At 43.3% G+C, this 20,213-nt stretch overlaps 1 protein-coding gene across 1 annotated transcript in view; it reads right to left on the reverse strand.

The window, feature by feature from the left end:
* The window catches only part of KIF5C (kinesin family member 5C), a 143,348-nt gene extending 124,156 nt beyond the window's left edge, over positions 1–19,192 (reverse strand). Inside the window, 1 exon segment of the mRNA XM_033111683.1 lies at positions 18,691–19,192. Within this exon segment, the coding sequence (XP_032967574.1) occupies positions 18,691–18,816 (126 nt within the window). The 5' untranslated portion in view covers positions 18,817–19,192.
* Between the last annotated feature and the right edge of the window lie 1,021 nt (positions 19,193–20,213).

Consider the following 20,213-nt stretch of genomic DNA (forward strand, 5'->3'; position numbering starts at 1 on the left):
TCCTAAGTCCTCAGGTGGGACTGAGGGCGGGAGGAAGAGAGGGGCAATGAAACCAAAAATCATCACAGAAATGAGCAATAAACACCACAAGAAATACTCTTTCAGTTAATCACTCATTCATGCCATCATGTATTGTGCACCCATTATGACTCATATGCTGAGAATATGAAAATAAATCAAACAATGTATATCAATTATATCTCCATAAAGTTGTTAGAAAGAAAATAAATCAAATCCCTACCAGAGAAAAGCTCATATTCTAAGTGGAGTAATTCCAAAAGGGGAGGGACTAAAGACAAAAGGAAAGGCCTCACCCTGAGTTCTAGAATGAGAAAGAATTTCAGAAGATACAGACAGATGGGAATGGCACCCCAAGAGATGGGAACCTCCTGAACAAAGGCCTAGGAGAATCAAGATGCGGATGAAGTTTGGGATATAGTGTACTGTCAGGTTTGAGAAAGGAAAAGAAATGTAGTAGAGCGACCATGGCAAACAGCTGAAGGGAAAATATGGTGGAAGGTTTTGCTGAATCACAGGAACCAAAGTTAGGAGTTCAAATTTATTTTAGTAATCAAAGGAGGGTCTTAAATGATTCTGAGTAGAGAATTGACATATTCTGAGTAGTAAAAATCATCCGAAAGATTTTAGCTATAGTGCTCAAGAGACCAGAGGAGATGGAGAGCGAGATGGAGAGCAAGCAGGGAATTTTTTTCCCCAAGACTATGTTACAATCCACGCAGGAAGCAATCAACGTCTTCAAAACCTGTTCATGATTTAAAAGTAAACAAACTAGGAACAGATGGTACTTCCCTTGCCTTGATAAGGACATCGACGAAACCCCTACGTCACCATTGCTTTAAGATCAAGAACAAGACAAGGATTCCTTCTATCATTATTTTTTGTTTAGATTGTCCTGGAGGGCCTATCCAATACAGTAAGACAAGAAAAAAGAAATAAAAAGTGTATGTTTTGGAAAGAAGAAAACAAAACTGTCACTCTTTGAAGATAATTATCTTCCTAACATATCTGTCACAATCTACTGACAATATTTTAGAAGGTACTTTAGTAAATATGGTTGAATGTACAGATGGACTTAGAAATCTGAGAAGCAGACATAAACTCTCCCCTCTGAAGACACAGAGAGCAGGGCGAAAACACGTTTTTACAAGAAAAGCATCATCATCCTTTTCTCTGGGGACAGATCCATGTACATTAATAGCACATTGAAACATCGGAACTCTAGCCTATGAGATTTCCTAGCAACGCACCACGCCTTGTGGAAGACTGGCATTGTGTTCTATGGAATCCCTGAAACAGCCTTTCACATGGAAATCACAGCAATAACAAGAGAAGCTGATTCTGACCTTCGTACATAATTCGATATCAATGAAAGGGGAAGCAACAGAGAGGGGGGGAAAATCCTCCACTTGCACATGTAGCCCAAGTTTAAAGCTACCTCTCCTACAGCAGTTCCCAAACTTATGTCTCAACACAGTAGGTTGCTAACGGTAAGCACCAAGTTAAACGAAGCTAAGAGTGCTTACTGACTGCAGGATTGTTTGTGCTGAGGGCAGAGCAACTTTCCAAGGGGCAGAGAATCTGAGCAACACTTCCTAGATACAACACAGCAAACAGTTAAAAGCAAGGACGCTGGGGTCATACCGCCAGGGGTTGAATCCCAGAGCCACAGCTTCCTCTTGTGTGACCTTGGGAGTGTTATTTAACCTCTCTGTGCCCCCAGATTCCTCCCCTGTGGAAAGGGGAGAGGGGTTGTGACAATAACCTCACAGGGTGGTATTGATGATTAAAATACATGGATGAATATATGTAAGGTACTTCCATAAATGTTTGCTAAGTCAAGCATATTTCATTACCTGCTATCACTACTCTTTTAGAATTATGATATGATACAAGCAATCGAGGAAGAATATAAGTTCATTTGTCTAAGAAGAAAATTACAATTCACCAAATAGGTCCATAAAGGTCTGTAAGAAGAGCAGTTGACACGTAGTCTGCGGTTCTAATCGAGACACCCTACGACCTGATATTTATACTGAACACATTGATGCCTAGAGTTATATTTGGGATGGGGTGGGGTGGAGTGAGGCAAATACACAATAAAAAAGAGGCAACCCTTAACTTTAAAAACATGGAGGAAGTTTCTCTAAATATGGCCTTAAGCATCCAAAGCACCTCTCTCCAACTTCCCATACTCGCTTTCCAGAGTAAGTTCCATCTTGAAGAAGAAAATTTAGTGCTAAAGAATTTCTCCCAGAATTAAGCCACTTTATAAGTTGTTTCCTGTCATCTCTTCCCTTAAAATAACAACAGACATGAAACTACCGCTGTACAGAGGAGTCTTTGATGTGCACCATATTCCAAATTGGACAGTTCTCACCTACAATTCAAAATTCTTCCAGGAACCGTCTATGTCAGAAAAACATGTTAAGTATGGCTTAAGTTATATATACTTGACTGTGTGTCAATCCTCTGAAATTTGTAGCAAGAAAAACTTCACTCCTAACTACTGGGGTTAAACAAAATATATTAATCCTTTTGGATGATAAATCAAGGCCCCAAAACAGGAGAAACTCATTTGAGGTGGATTAGAACAGCATGTTTTTCACTGTGCTGCCAGGTACAGAACTGTGAAAAGCAAACTTCAACAGTACCCATCACCTGGGAACCTGAAAAGGGTTGTTTGACGCCAAGGGCCACATGCATGGAAGGAGAAATGTTTTGTATTTATGAACCAGCTGCAGGATAGAGGAGAGGAAGAAGTCAACCAAAGCAAACTTCAATTCCTCTAGCGGACTTTCAAGGCCCTTCACATCGGATTCCCTCCTGTCTATTTTCATCTGACCACCTTTCTACTTCTGTGCACGGGCCTCTAGAACAGGCTCCCACGCTTCCCCTCTCCCTTGAACACACAGTAATCACCTTGAATTATCTTTTCTCCCATGGAAAAGTTCTTATCCTATCCTTCCCTTTCTCTTTATCTTCTTCTGTGGTGTTTGATTTTTATACCATGAGTTTGTCTCATTTATCATATTTATAAAACTTATAATTTAACCCGAGTTATAGATAAATTTTTTACAAACCAGTAAGTTTCTTAAATAAATGGTATTCAACATAATAATTAAGGCATCAAAAAAGAATGACTAAACCTATTCAACAGGGAGCAGCACTTGGTATTCAAAGTAAATTGTATAAGAAAGGAAATGTGTCATGTCTTCTAAAATAAGATTAACAGAACAAAGACACCCAGGAAGGGGGCCCACAGCACTCCTTCCCTCTTTTTCCACCTGCCTTCATTTTTGCTTACCTTACTCAGGTTGTCCTGTCCCAGCCCTGGCTTTGCCAGTGATGCCCACAGGATGCTGACCCCCGCTGGGGGGCTACTCCAGAACTGAAGAGCTTGTTGATTCCCTGAGTATCTATAACCACCAAAGCATGATGTCATGCCTTTTGTGTGGTGCCACCACACCTCCCGGAAGAAGGACGGGTTCTACCAGATGCCCCAGGTCATCGAGCAAAATGTATCCCTATGGGTGCTGCAGTTAGGCTCGAGATGGTGTGAAGATTAACCAATGCAATAGAAGAAACAATTATATCTGTGAGGATGTGAGAAGAGCCCTGAGGTAAAACCAAGCGTAAATCACCACCTCCAATCAATCCCTTTGATGGATGCCGGGGGTCAGAGTGCAGCAACCCTGCCAAGTACTTCCTTCCTCTATATAGACCTGGAGACGCCTCGCCCACCAGCCTAACCCTGGACGTGCCCAGTGACAGCAATATTCTGTTAAGACGAGGGGATTGTCATAAATCTATTTGGAGATTTGCACCTCTGGTATAATTCGAATTAACAAGTGTAATATAGCTCGGGACTATTTGAACGCTCTTTTCTTTGCCTCCTTTGTGCCAGGCCTTAATGATTCTGCTCGCTGTACATTTACTATGCAGACCAGTTTCAATGTTTCAGTTTACTTCACCCATCCTGGCCCTGTGACTTGGGAGAGGTTCTGTATCTGTATGGATGCAAAAACTCCTGGTTTCAACTTAAATCTACATATAATAACATACGCAAAGGTTGCAATAACCAGTTGAACTGCTTCCCTCTTCCTCCACCCCAATGGACAAAGCCGAACTCAACAGAAAATCCCACTACCGGCCAAAGAATTTACATCCTGGTTCGAAAATATTAAACTTGAGACAAAGACTCAATGCAGTAGTTTGCAGTAGTTTCCAGCAGACTCGGCCCAGCCCACCCTCCTTCTACTTTCATAAATCTTCCTTCTGTATTTCTACCTGCCTGGTGAATTCTTCCACAACCCGCGAGTGAGCAGTCACAACATTTTCCAAATTTTTAAAGATCACTAAATAGTTATACTATTTGCTTAAAATTCATATAAATTAGAGGAAATGCCTGGAACATAACCCAAGACACATAAATCACAGGCCACTGACGTACAAATCACTTTCTCAAATGATACATCTCCTTTACTTCAAAAATGAATTCACTGCCAAATAGAATGCTCTCACATCCTTCAGGGGGCCAGAGGAATTGATAAACCCCTATAGAAAGGAACAGGATAATGTTTAATAGGACCAATTAAAATGTTCACAGCATTGGGTCCAGTAAATCCACTTCTGAAGAATGTACAGAAATAACTCCACAAAGAAAATAGCTCTGTGAATGAGGACGTTCACCAAACCATCACCCAGAGACAGGGGAAATGAGGTCTGTACGACCAACCACCGTGGGATGGGTTAGCGACGTGTGATCTATCAGCCCAACAGACACTGAAGTCTCACTGAAAGTTACAACCATGAAGATATTATACAACACAGAAAATCTTTAATGGACTAAGCTTAGGTAAAAAGAAAAAAAGGCAGAACTGTGTATCTATGGTTGGAAACACATTTTCTTTAAATGTTAAGTATCAACCAAGAGAGGGAAAAGGAGGATATAAAAATAACACTGGATGGTGTAGGATGCTAAGATTATGGCTGATTTTGCGGTTGCTGGGCTCTCGTGTTACCATCATAGCGTTTTTGCCATTTACAAAGAGGGATAAATCAATTCTGTGCCAAACCAGACAAACAGGGACATGAACGGGGGTGGGAAAGAGTTTCCAGCACAGAACCAGCTCCTCCAAAAAGCTGTGTGGCCTTCACCTGCAAGGTGACCTCTCCCCCTCACAGATGCCCAGACAAAGAGGCACCTGTAAGCCACAAAGGCAGCATTTCCTTGGTTTACCCCTACAGCACCGCCGCCTCCCACCACCCGTCCTCCTAATGGGCACTTTTGTTTGGCAGAGTAGAGGGACCTCATTAGAAGCCTGTGCTAAAAACAAAGCGTTAAGACCAGAGGGTTCGGTATTCCTAGCATTATCAACAGAATGGAAACAGAAGGTAAGTGGCAGATTTGCAATCACCATGGCTTTTCCTGCAAACACTACCAGCCTGGGGAGGCTGACATGAGCAGCGTGGCCTGCAGCTGGCAGGGGCAAGGACCGCGGCCCTGGTGCTCCATCCCCGGGCCAGCTGCGGTGAGAGCCAGGCAGCGGGGTGACACTCGTGACATTTTTCAAAGACAACATGCTGGGATCGCCTCTTGGTGTTCTCAATGTCACCCCGTACAAATGGATCACAAACCCGCTGCCGCAAATGGCTGGTACTTAATTACAGGATGCAGGGCCGGCTGTTCCTCCCAGAAGCTCCTGACCACAACCCTCAAAGTCATAATATTTGGGGGGGCCGGGGAAGAGAGATGGACCAGGCTATGGCACACGTCCCTTCTCCCATGTTTTCTCAACGATATTCAAAACGAAAATCTATAAAGCAGCTTACCTAGAATCGCAAGGTGACTTTATATAAAGAAACCAATTTTACACGTGAATCAAGGAATAGATCAAATGGTCCCTCTGCATGCGGTTTGTTTCCATGAACACTACTAGATGTGCACTCTCTTTTTAACTCTAACAAGACTTTGTTTCCTCTTCTCTTTGGACACTCAGCATGCCAATTTTTTTTTTTTCTCCTTGTTTTCTCCCATTTGGATTATATACATATATGGTTATTGATGGCAAGGATTTTGTCTTACTTACCACGCACAGAAAGTCCACAATGCTTAGCACTTGAGCTTGACACACAATAAGCCCAATATGCGGAAATGGAACATAAATTAATAAATGCAACCACAATCAGAATGTTGGAACCTAAATGTAAAAGCAGTGCTGTCCAAAAGAAAAATCATGCTAGCCAAAAATGCAATTCACACATATAACTTACAATTTTCTAGTAGTCTCATTAAAGTAAAAAAGGGGAAATTCATTTTATTAATGCTATTTAACCCAACAGATTCAAAATATTGTCATTTCAACATAGAATGAGTACAAAAAAGAACTGAGATACTTTACATTCCTGTTTTTGTACTAAGCCTTTGGAAACCAGTGTACATTTTCCAGCTACTAAGCATCCTAATTTGGACGAGCCACACTGCAAAGCGCTGAACAGTCATGAGACCAGCGGCTACTGGACAGCACAGTATTACAGTGAAGCTCCACAAACTCTACAGAACATAAAAACACTCTTTATCAAAGGAAACATTTCTCATAGTAGTAAAGAGCTCATTTAATCTCAAGTTTCCCATTAATCTATGTTACCCTTTGTATTTGGTTTTTACAGAACTAAAGAAATAAGTATTAAATAGGTGTGTATTTTCCCCTCTATCAGCTCTTTTGGATAAATTCTAGGCCAGAAAATATTGCTTAAAATAGATCTTCAAGCCAATCTTTATCAAGAGCCGTTATTCATTAAGGAACATTTAACAAACACATGAGTTAAGTAACTGTTGTTACTCTAGAATATAGTACTTTGGGTGTTTTTTTCCCGCCTGTTTGGACAGATAATTAGTAGGCTGTATTGCTCAGTAATGATTATGGAAGAGCTAAAGACTTCCCTTCCAAAGTCTACTTTTCACAAACAACATATGAGCAATTAGCAGTTAGGAGAAGGTTTTGATGCATCATCATGGCACCCAGGAATGCTGGGGGCCCAGTCAGCCCCCTTCTCCTCACTGGCTGAGCAAGTCTGTATAACACAGGAACAGGGATACAGCAGGTATCCAAACAGCACCTGGGTAGGGCGTCAGCACCCACCATCCCAATCCAGGAGCTGGCCAGAGCCTTGGGTGGGAAGGCTTACATGGTCTTCCTCCTCTCCTCACCTCACCTCACCATCCTGCAAGCCCAACCTCTTCAGAACCTTGAGTCCAGCCCACAGGGGAATGAATCTATGGACTCAGCCTAACTTATCCACTCAGCACCACACAGAAAGGAGATGGAAAAACAGCCCCTGGACGGCAGCCCAGGAAGCCAGACTCTGCTGAGGTCAGCTTACCACAGAGGCGGACAGAGGAAGGAACTGACCGCCTCACATGGGCTCTTGCCCACCAGTAACCAGGCCCGACAGAGGTTTGGACACTGACCAATCAGATTGGCATTTGTTCCTCTCTCTGGGGCAGGAGGTGACTATGAAAGAGAAATAGAAATCCCTTCCCCCAAGACTAATCCAAAGTTTCTGATGTCAGATGGAGTTGTTATTTCCCCAGGTTCCCAGATGAAAATCAATAATCTCTGAGGAGTGAGGTGCCAGACAGTTTGTTCAGAAAAAAATCTATGTCATAATCTCTTCAGAGAATTGAAGCAGACTGCTCGTTTCCTCGTGAGGCAAAATGAGACGTGGAAATGGGAGAGACCGCTCTATGAAAGAGCCTGGGCCTGGCAAAAGAAGAGTCACTGAGTCTTGTCAATCCAGAACTGTGTAACCCACATCTTTAAATAAAATGTTTGTAAAATAATATTATTGATCCGCTGCTCTTCCGACCATATGATATCCTGTAGTCAAGGATGTTAAAGCATAAATTATTGGGATTGGTTTTTTATTTGCACTTTTTCTCCAATCACATCTCCCTTCAAAAGTTTGTGGGCTTTTTTTTTTTTTTTATGAGAAAAGAGATAAGAAATAAAAAGGGAACTACAAACCTCCTTCCTTAAAGAATTGTGTTGCACTGAATTCTGGTCTCACCTGTTTTCCCTTCAGCTCTGTGGATTTATTTTCTAGTATTCATTCACTTCAAGGATGGGTATTCATTGACTGAAAAGGTAATAAATACTAGTACACCTAGACACACCTAAAAGAATTGCTTTAAATGTAGTGGTTGGTAATAGAACCAATAAGGCTGGGTACTGAGCTTGGAAGACAAACAAGTGATATGTGTGCCCTGCTTTCCTGCCACTTACACAAGCCAACTAAAGCCAGGGGAAGCAGCAGCAGGGAAAATGCTATAAAGCATGCACCTCTTGAAATAGCTTTTCTGGGTGACACTGCAATGCCAGCATTGGTTTATTAAAAAACATAACTGGGTCGTGACCATAGTTAAGGGACATGGGCTGGAAATGTTGATGAGCCTTGATTGGTCTGTGTATTTCTACCGCCCCAAGACCCTACCAAAAGCCTCTCTCGTTTCAAGGTCATTATGTACCAGCATTTCTTTCTCTCCTCACTTGTAATCAATAGTGCCGGTAGTATTCTGATATGAGCAAATCAAATGTAGAAGAATTTATGAGGCAACGGGATGAATTTGGATATTTGGTATTAAGGAATTGTTCATATTTTCATTGTGATAATGTTACTGTGGTTTTAAGAGTCCTGATCTTTTAGAGATAGATATTAAAGTTTAGGGGTAAAATGGTGTGAGATATGAGATTTTACTTTAAAACAATTGAGTGATTTTGGGGGGGTAAGTTAGGAGAGTATAGAAAAAACAAGATTGGCCAGTATATTGACGATGGTTGATAGGTTCATGGGGGTATATTTTGTTATTCTTTTTACTTTGGTGTATATTTGACATTTTACATAACAAGTTTTTAAAAAAGAGTACCTAGTAATCAAGGGGGGGAAGAAAGGGGTAAAAGCTCTTCCTAGGGCATTTTGAGTGGGCTATTTTATCCCTTCTCCATTTACCACTGCCCAGAAGACATCACAGGCCGTTCAATGTCAGCACCAAGAAGAAAGGGTGCATCCATCTTCCTTTTCTTTAGGACTACAATCTTGGCCTCTCTCACTCCCTGCCTCAAGAGAGACATTTAGCTTTTGATCACCAAGAAACAACATCCTTTAGGATATTGAAACTGACAAGAGACAGCCTACAAAATCCTGTGGTTTATATTAAAAGTCTGAAGGCATTGCCATGTTCTTCATCTATGGGTTAACAATGCGTGACGAAGCACACTCTGTAAGAATCTAATTTAGCTCAGGTTGAAGGGATGGGTGCCTTACGAGACAAAAAGGCAGAGATTCCATGAGGTGGGCAGAGAAGTACAGAGTATAAAACAGAAGACAATTCGTCTCTGAATGGCTCCCTCTCAAAAACTATGGATGCCTTAAAACTATCTGTAGCCTTTTACCCAGCAATCCCAATTCTAGGAATGTATAGTAGTATTCTAACAAAATAATGGGACAAAAATAAAAAAAATGTGGGCACTGATGTTTATCACACCTTTGTTTATAACAGAAAAGAAAAACACAAATGTCTAGAAAAAAATAAAATACTATTATTAAATAAAGTATTGATTAGACACATGATGGAATTATATGTAACCTTTAAAAATGCAGATGTCTGAGGTATACATTAAGTAAAATGGGAGGTTTCAAAACAGATTTTATAAAGTCATATCTTTATTTTAAAACAAAGTGTAAATGTTTTATAGAAAAGAGTTGGAATAAACGATATGATGTTAACAATGGTGTTTTCTGGTTCCTAAAATTAAAAGTAAATTTCACCTTCATGCTTTTCTGAATGGCTTGAATTTTTTCCAATGAGCATGGAATATAGGAGGACTCCTGAAAAAGCTACTTCTTTTAAAAACATGTAACAAAAAAACCATGAAGACGTCCAAAGTAGGGGAAACAAGTTACCAGAGATGGACAGACGCCAAAGTAAAAATCTAGGCAAATAATCCCAGCCTCTGACGTCTGACAGCCCAGAAGAGTCAGCATTCTTTCATCTCTGTCAAAAGATATCTTGGGGGGCGGCTGGTCAGCTCAGTTGGTTAGAGCACGGTGCTCTTAACAAGGTTGCTGGTTCGATCCCCACATGGGCCACTGTGAGCTGCACCCTCCACAACTAGGTTGAAACTACTTGACTTAGAGCTGATGGGTCCTGGAAAAACACATTTGAAATAAATAAAAGTTAAAAAACAAAACAAAACCAAAAAAAAACACCAGCCTCTTATCTTGGAAGAAAAACACATCTTGTACTGAGCAACTACTCTGCTCCAGGCACTGTTCCAGGCCTTGGAGATGGCGATAAATAGAAATAAATAAATAATAGCTGAAAACTCCATTAGTTTTCAGTTCAATTGGAGAAAAGGACACGCATTCCCAAATAAATGAAATGCAGTACTGGGGGTTTCAGCCAGGAGTTGTACATGGTACAAGGGATGCACAGAAGGAAGTGTCAACCTGGCCAGGGGGGAGGGGCGGAGGGGCTGGTCAGAAAAAGTTTCACAGGTGCCATGGGAATGGATGCCTGCCATACAGGTGGGCTTTGAGGACCATCATCCCAGGTACGTAGGATGCAAGCAGCTGGTTGGGGGTGGAAGAGACTGATCTCGGACTTCCATGTGTGTCCTTGGAGTCCAGTTTTAGCAAGAATTCTGCTAAAGCAGTTTGGAGAGAATCCTCCCACCCTCAAAATCTCATCACCCTCAATCCCTGAGGTAACCTGAGGTCACCAAGAATCTCGTTAGGTCAGTTTAGCAAGAATTGCCCCTACGCTTGATGTCCCGTCTTACTACATGTCCACCCACTGACCCCCCAGACTGCTCCACTTGCACTTGGTATTTGGAGTCAAGCCTGATTTCCCTTCCCTATTGCGTTGACACCTATCACAATAGTCTTCCTTACAATTTGTACAAATGTCAGAATTTTTTTCTTTAACACAACCTGAGGGCACTGGGGAACCTGTGAAGATTCTGAGCTTTCCCAAGATTAGTCAGTCTGACAAGACTGCAGAGAAATAACCATTAGTGGGTCTTATAATAACGTACATTTTCTAAATACCTGCTACATACCTAGCACTGTGTTCAGCTTTGTATAAACGTCACAAAGAGCCTTAGAAGGGGGAAAGTGTTATGATCCCTATTTCACAGGCCAGAGAACTGAAACTTAAGTGTGGTTTAACAATCTGTCCAGGTTCCCACAGACAAGAAGCTGTAGAGCTGGGAGTTTGTCCTGGGCTGTCTGACTTGCGTCCAGGCTTGGTGCTGGGGAGATACTACGATGAATTTAAAATTCCATTTTCTCCCAAGCTCTCTGTGATATTTGCAAATAACCACAAACCCAACAACTCAATTCCTACTAAAAGGAACTTGATCAATATGAACCAAATTGGGTAAGGGAGGAACTTTCTTAGCCACAAAAATAGAACTTTATGAAAAAACCTGAGAGAAATAAAGTTGAAATTGTATCTGTTGAGGAACTTTTTTTTTTTTTAATTCAAGAGAAACCATTAGGGAGTAGGTAGTTTTGTTTTTGTTTGCCTAATAAGTAGACACAGGTGAGAAATCTGAGGCAGGGAATAAAGGGAACCCAAAGGTGGGGGAGGTTTCCTATTTGGAATGGGGGAGAAGAGCCGAGAATGGAAAACACTGTCATTAAATAGGGGGGTGTTGGGCCAGACAAGCACAGGTAGAGACACAGGGAAATCCCCAGTGATATCCAAGTTACGTAAGGAAATGTAGAAAGTGGCATTTATGGAGACTTGATTCCAGGAAGGAAACAGGAGTTTGAAAGGAACCCTCAATAATCAAGATACACTTACTAAGCAACTGTACAACTATAGTAAAGGAGACAAAGAAATACAAAGAAAACAGCTCCTGCCCCCCTCAGAAGCTTGTAATTCACATGGGGAGGGGACACACACACACACACACACACACACACACACACACACACTCCTGTATATAAAAGGAACAGATCACTGCAGATAAAAGGAACAGCTGAGACAGCCTATAAGTAAATGGAAGACGAGCTCTCCCTTCACGGTTGGTTAGAATTCTACAAACATGCTGAAGAGACTATCCCAAGCTGGGGAGTGGGGTGAACAAATGCCTAAGAAATGAGGCTGCATAAGGGTTTTCAGGGCAGAGCCAGGCTCAAGGACAGTCGTTTTGGGGGACGAAGCTAATTCTGAAAATGAAGAAAATTATGAGGGAGATAGGAAATGTAGGAGATAATTAGCATTTATTGAGCCTTTTCTCTGTACCAGATGCCGTTTTGACCACTTTTCGTTTCATTTCATCCTGAAGACTCTGTGACATAAGTAATTATCCCTACTTTAAATATGAGAAACTGCAGTCCAGAAAAGCTAAGCAACCTGAAAAAAGCCCCACAGCTAGCTAGTGAATCCACACTCGGTTCTGTCTGGCTCTCACTGCTGCCTCTACCAACTCCATTCATTTATGTAGCGCCGACTGGGTGCTCACCGCAACAATGAGTAGCCTCCAGGGGCACATGCCAGATTATGGCGACTCTCTCATGATCACTCATTCCAGGCTTTCAGAGCGCATATTTACAGGAAACCATTAATCCAGTTACAGGTGACGTACACATCTCTGAATTTAGGGCACAGAGGAATGAAGAACTGATACGTCTCAACACTACTATTAATAGTCACTGAGACAAAGTGACTGAATAAAGTCTTTAAAGCCTAGCTTCAAATGTTACTGCTTTTAGGTGGGAATGCAAAATGGTACAACCACTTTGGAAAACTGTTCGGCAGTTTCTTAAAATTAAACATAGAGTTAACGATATAATCTAGCAATCCCATTCCTGGATATTTCCCCAAGACCAATAAAAATGTATTCTCACAAAAAAAAAAAAAAAAAAACCTATATGCATAAGTATACAACAGCTTTATTCACAATCACCCCAAATTGTGATTGTGATTTCACAACTCAAATGTCCAAATGTCCTTCAATGGGGGAGTAAACTAACACCCATCTGATGGAATACCACTAAGCAACAAAAAAGGAATGAACTACTGATACATGCAACAACATACTCTCCAAGAAATATTAAGAAAAAGAACCCAGACTCAAAAGGATACTTAATATATGATTCCAATATATGATCATCTGGAAAAGGCAAAATTCTAGAGAGGAGGAACAGATAAGTGGTTGCCATGGGTTAAGACAGGGGACAAGGCTTGACTACAGGGAGGTGGCATGAGCATGAGGGTTTCTTTTTTGTGTGTGTTGAAACCGTTTTGTACCTTGATTATGACAGTATGTGGTAGGCAAAATAATGGCCCCAAAGGATGTTCACACTTTAATCCCTAGAAATCTGTAAATAAGTGAAGATCACAGGATAAAAGGAACTTTGCAAGTGGAATTAAGGTTGCTAATCAGCTGACCTTAAAATAGGGAGATTATCCCAGATTATCGGGGTGGGCTCATTGTAATCACACAGCCCCTTAAAAGTGGAAGGGGGAGGCAAAAGAGTCAGTAAGAAAGACACGCTGTGGAAGAAGAGGAAGGAGAAATGTGAAGCATGAGAGGGACTCAACCGTTGCTGGCTTTTAAGATGGAGGAAGGGGGTCACGTGGCTAGGACCTGGGACTGCCCTCTGGCAGCTGAAAACAGTGCAGGCTGACAATCAGCATGGAAATGGGGACCTCAGTCCTACAACCACAAAGAACTGAATTCTGCCACCAACCTGAATGAGCACGAAATGGATTCTTCCCGAGACTCTCCAGAAAATAAGATGGCACCGCCAACACTACCTTGGTTTTGGCTTTATGAGACGAAACACAGAAACCAGCTGACCTGATGGATCTCTGACCTATAGAAACTGTACATAATAAACTTGTGTTGTTTTAAGCCTCTAAATTTGTGGTCATTTTTTACAGCCACAACAGAAAACTAATATAGTACAGCTACACAACTCTATGTATTTGTCAAACTCCGTACTATACACACACAAAAAAAGTGATCTTATTGTGCACATTTTAAAAGAAAAATTTTAAATGTTTTCGCCTTTAAAGACCATTCCTGTGGACAAAAAGAAGTCCTAGCCATATTTCTTCACTTCTTCAGTCCTTAATTGCCACAATGATAACTAAGGCACGGAATTTGGTCTGTGTCTCGGCCCCTGCCTTCCTGGCCCATCCCCTGCCCAGAACTAATCTAAGCTCCAGCAGACAGATGCCACTCTCCACACCACTCACCAGCTCAGGGTTTGTAGCTAATGTTTTGCTTTGACTCTCAAACAGAACTGATGTTGCCTTAGAAGGAAGCATCCACCTTTAACAAGACCTGCTTTATCGGGACTGCAAAAGATAGAAAAACCCAGAACGAGGAAAAGGAAGGGCAAAAGTCCATTTCAAAGAACTTTACTGGGAACTCTCCAAGAGTTTCCATAACCACAGATGCATTAAAACCAATAGGCAGAGCCTGAAGTAATAAATGACTCACCAGGATTTTTAGCAGCTAATGGAAGAGTACTCAGGGGAATGCTGTAAATCCAGCATTTTTCTCTGGAGAATTACTTAGGAGTCCCTTTTCTAATCACTAGGCCACCCCCACCCTTCACTTCTACCTCACCACCAGTGTCATCAGCTCTAACTGTTAACAAAGCTGAATGCAGTTCTTTCCCAGTTTTCTTATACAGCATTTAAGTATAACATAAGCTATCTTACCAGGCCTGCGCAAAGGAATAGTACTTTACTTTAAAATTGTTTTTTAACTACTCCCCACAGCCAATCAAAAGTCCAAAAAATAAATATACCAAAGTAAAGATTTCTAGACTCAACAAAGAGATCAATACTTATTAAGTACCTTCTATGGGCAAGGCTCTGGGAAGTATAAAAAAGCAAAACACAGAACCTAGCCTTGCCTAGGTTCCCCTCACCAGGAGAGCTACATGTATTCAAATGTCCTGTCGTTACACATGGCTCACAGTGTCATTAGACAAATGATCAAAACGAATAATAATCTAAGGCAAAAAGACTGTAAGGTCACATATGAAATAAATGCTACAGGAGTTCAAAGTGAGGAGAGAGATAATGGCTGAAGTGTCAGAGAGAAAAACAAAAAACGACTTTGCACGGGAGCTAAAAAATACAAAAGAATGATGGAGATGATTCTTCCAAGACAGGACATTTTCTTAAAAAGAGAAATCTAGAAACTCCACCTGAAAAATCTCCCTCTTAGCATACATCTCCATAAGAATTGAACAGGACTTTAAAGAACAAATGACACCAGCTTCAAAAGCAATTTCTGGGATTCTGAATTTGGATTAATAGCTAACAGACATTAATTCTTGTCTCTGTTGAGGGTGAAGGTGACTGACATTTCTGGATGGTTCTAGCCTTCCTTGGTCATCCCTACTATAGGTATCCCTGCAAGGAAAAAAGGGAGTGCCCACCTTAACCAGTCTCCACCTGCAACTGAGCCACGTGGGCTGGTTCCAGCTGAACCGATTGGGGAGCCATTCTACATGGTGTACAAAGTGTGATACAGGCTGCCAGAACTGTCATCATCTTTAGTTACACATTATTAATTAGCAATCGGAAGGGTGCTAGCACATGCCAACCCAAGTCCCAACACTCTTCAGCATCTGGCTTAAAGGAATAGCACTTCGCTTTAAAATTGTTCTGCACGCATGCTCACCAAAAGATGTGTAAAAGAACGTTCACAGCAGCTCTGTCCATATTAGCCACAAGCTGGAAAGTATCCAGAAACCTACCCACAGTTAATGGATACATAAATCATGGTATATGCATATCATGGGATACTACGGAACAATGACGATGAACCAACGGCTACCACATGCCACAACATATATGAACCTGACACGCACGATGTTTAGCACAAGAAGCCCCACACAAAAGCAAACATACCATTTGGTTATATGTATATAAAGTATTTTAAAAAGCAAAACTAATCTATGGCATTAGAAGTCAGAACACACACAGTGGGATTTATAGATGATGTAATACAGAATTGTACACCTGAAATCTATGTAAATTTACTAACAATTGTCACCCCAATAAATTAAAAAAAAAAGAAAAGAAGTCAGAACAGTGGTTACCCTGCAGCAGTGGTTGTTAGCGGCTGGAAGGGACCCTAGGGGGACTTCTGGGGTCCTGAAAATGTCTGTTTCTTAGTCTGAGAGGTGATTGCGAGGGAGTGTTTACAAAAGCTCATCAAGCTATACACTTATGATAACACCTTTCTACATGAATGCTTTATTTCAATAAGAAATTTATCTTAAAGAAAACTGAAAAGTGTGTTGTATAAAAGGATTATAGTAAGTTCAGCAAAACTCTACGGTTGAAAAGCTACATGTATTCAAACCAACAATTTTTTTGTTTAAATTATTTATTTTATATGGTGACTATTTTATTGTAAAATTTATTTTATAATATTTCAATTTATTTGGTCAATAGCATATATATTTAGATGGGAAATAAATATATACTCATAGTAATGTTATAACATCAAAGAAAGTTAACCCTAACACTAAGGATCTCTGCCTTGCACGCACATCAAAGAGAATGACCTATTATTCCTCTTGTTAGTCCTGGTATATCATTCTTAAAAGACAGGAGGAAGAGAAGGAGAAGAAGAAACTTCTCCAGGGTGTTCTTTAAAACCTCTGAGAGAAAAAAAAAAAAAAAAGGGTCACCAAAACGTGTTTTAGTGCTGCACAATTATTTGTTAAAAAATTGTTACAAGGCAAGGGGCAAGGACTAGATGTCCTCAGTAACTCCCACTCTATCTAAACCACAAGCCTGGCTCCGGGAAATATCAAATCAGAACGTAGGCTGATCCCAGGTGAGAGGTGTAACCCAAACAACTTACTATTTGCCCCATGCACTGGCCATGGATGTATCACTATCCCATATCTACCATTAATTACATAATTTTCCTCCTCATCAATAGTTGTAGCATACATACATCTTCTCTTCAATTTAACACTAAGCAGAGAGAAATTCCTCTTTAGACCCTCATGGGTCAGCTCTCGGAATGAGTACCCATCCACATAGTATTTGGAAGTCATGGTTTCCTGATGACTGTGAAAATGGAAAGGGGAGAAGAGATTGTCAAGAGTAACTGCCTTCCTAAGGGAGATGGCAAGATGAAGCCTGAGGCCAGAGCCTTGCCCAGGTTCCCCTCTCCAGGAGAGCGCCCAACCTACTCGTACATTTAGAGCCTGCGAGTCCGTGGAGACCTTCCCAGGGACTGCGGCACAACCTTGGCAAAGATGCTGGAGACTGCTTGGGCCAGCAAACGTCGGCCTCTGGTGCTTGAGACAGGCCCGGCGGACTCTAGCAGAGACCCTCTGTAAATTGTCACCTGTCAATCATTGACCTAAATACACCAGCCACTCCCGGAACGGGAGGGAGGAGGTTAGTCGGAGCATGCTCAGTGATCGGGATGACATCACTTAATCAATGCTGGGAACGAGAAGGCTGCATCAGCAGCCTCCAGCAGGCTGCCAGGAACGTGTCAGCTGGGATCGGGAGGCTCCCATTAACTCGATCTGTCCCGATGCGGCTCGCATACAAAGGGGGCACCGTCAACTACACACGCTGGGGACAGCGGAGAGAGGGGGGAAGGGCGGAAGGGGAGGGCTGGTTTATTTCAGTTGACATACTCCTTTAAGAACTAAAAACTCATGGTATTCCCTACCCCCATCAGCAAACCCAGCTGCAGAGAATGAGCCAAGGGGTGGTGGTGCGGAGGGGGAAGGGGAAAGGTAAGAAGGGAGATCAAGACAGAGGGGAGCCCTAGTCACATAAAGTAACTTATGCTCTTGGCACAGCCAGGCTATTGGGCTGTGCTCTTGGGCACTCGAGCCCCACAGATGTGGACACACATCCTAGTCTCCACCCAACACGAAGCACATTCAAGGGTCTGCGGACAACAGGTGGGGAAGTCGCCCCATTGGGGAGGGGTCAGACCTGGGTTCCACGTCCAGGGTAGCCTGAGTTGAGAAACAGGAGACATAACAGGCCTCCGGGACACCAAGGCCATCCGAGTTCCCCTCACCACCACCCCCACCCCGCCTTCGGCGCTCAGAGCAAGGTGAAACGCTTCGGGGACCTGCGTCTACACCGCCGTGGGGGCTCCGAGGCTACGATTTTCCCATTACCGTTTTTCCTTCTTCTTTTGCTAAGATCGTGAGAAGAGGCAAAGTGTTCGATAAATCGAACTGACTCCTGAATCATTCGTGGGTTTGCAGAGCTCATACTTTAAGGGGAGCCTAGCCACCCCAGCTTGAGGGTAACCAGAACACACGACCCTCGCGGCAAGACCAGGGCGGGGAACAATAGGCCCACCCGGCCCCCACCCCGCGAACAATGGCGGCGCGGAACCCTTCCTCGCCCCCCACCCCCACCCGCACCACCTGGGGCCAACCCCGCCGTCCGCAGTCGCCCCTCCACCCACCCGGGAGAGGTATGGGGCGGAGGTAGGGGAATCTCTCGTCAAGTCCACCCGAGAAAGCATCCCTGCGGGGATGTCCGAAGGGGCGGCCCAAGCATCTCCGCTAGGTCTGGCCCGTCGGGGCTGCGGCGCGAAGCAGGAGGGGAGGCCAGACGCCCCCGCCACTTACCCCGATTACCACGGTCTCATCGCCTTTAAATTTAGGGATGAATTTGTCCCCGCGGAGGATCTCCGCTTCGTTGAGGGGCCGGAACCGGCACATCACTTTGATGCTGCATTCAGCTGGATCCGCCATCTCCGCCGTCCGCAGGGAGGGGGCGCGGGGAGGGGATGGGGGGCCGGGAGTCGGCAAGACCAAGGAGGAGGCCGCGAACCGCACCGCCCGCAGCGAGGCCGCCTCCTGCAGCCTCCGACGAAGCTTCTCAGCAGGTCATGGCGAACTCTGCGGATGGGCAGCTCTGGCCGCTGCGAGACTGGGTAGGTGGGCAGTCTATCAGCATTCGGCCCCGCGGGCTGCAGACCTACCTTCCCTGGTCCTGCCCCGCCCTGCGCTGCGCCCCGAGCCCACCTGCCCGCGACCACGCGGCGGGCGGACGAGGCGATGCGCACGGAGCGAGCCTCGCCCGGCTCAGACCTCCCGGGCTCCTGCGCGCTCAGCCATCCTGCATCAGCACCAGCGCGCTCCGCCGCCTCCCCGGCCCGCCCCTCCGCCCCTTCGCCCCGCCTTCCCCAGGTCCGCCCCGGGCGATAACGTCACTTCAGCGATCCGACCTGGCTGCGAGCGCGGAGCGTCCTGGGACTTGTAGTCGCTCCACCTGCAGGGGGAAGGGCAAGGATGCTGGGAGTTGGCTTTTGAGGATAGCGGTAGTACCCCCAGGTGCGACCTCCAAGAGCCTGCAGGTGTGGTGTGGCTACCCAAGTCAAGAAGAAGAATAGAGGGAGGTCATATCCAATATTCCAGGTTAAAATCTCTATATCATCTCTTTACATCTTTTCATAATCCCAAAGGACAATCACTACTTAAGCCAGTGTCCAAACGAACAGTTATGGAGCATTTTCTCTGTGCCGAAAAGCTTTGTAAGAGCTGTGAGGAAGTTAAGGGAGGAAATGAGATTTGCATGAATATTTGAAACCAGTTATTCCAAGGAGAAGGGCGCGAACCGCACCGCCTGTGCATAGATAGTGGTTCATAACATATGTTGGGTTAGGGATTCCTTTAATATCTGAAGAAAGTTAGGTATCTTTTCCATAGAAAAAGAAAAACAAAGACAAATAAACCCATACAGACCCACGGATTTTTCATGCTATTTCAGAGTTTGGAAACAACTGAAGCCTGCTTGTGACTCCCAGGTTAAGAACCTCTTAATTACTGTTAATTATAGTACAGTTTACAGAACCTGTGCCTAATGCCTATTTACAATCCTTAATATTGAAAGAAAAAGAATTTTAAAAAACTCCTTCCTGAACAGCTCTAACTCGCAGGGCTCTCTGTCTTCTTAGGCCTTCCGTCCTTCTGATTTGGCACCTGAGCATTTGTCGTCTTCCATGACGTTCCTATTGCTGTCTGGTATTGTTCCCTGGTTCTTTCTGTATCACAGTATTTTTCTTCATGTTAAATGTCTTGTACGCATGTCTTGTTCCTTATGTGGTTAGGATCATGTATTATCTACGTGCGTGATAAATATTTTCTGA

This window comes from Rhinolophus ferrumequinum, chromosome 8, assembly GCF_004115265.2.
Source record: "Rhinolophus ferrumequinum isolate MPI-CBG mRhiFer1 chromosome 8, mRhiFer1_v1.p, whole genome shotgun sequence".
NCBI lineage: Eukaryota > Metazoa > Chordata > Mammalia > Chiroptera > Rhinolophidae > Rhinolophus > Rhinolophus ferrumequinum.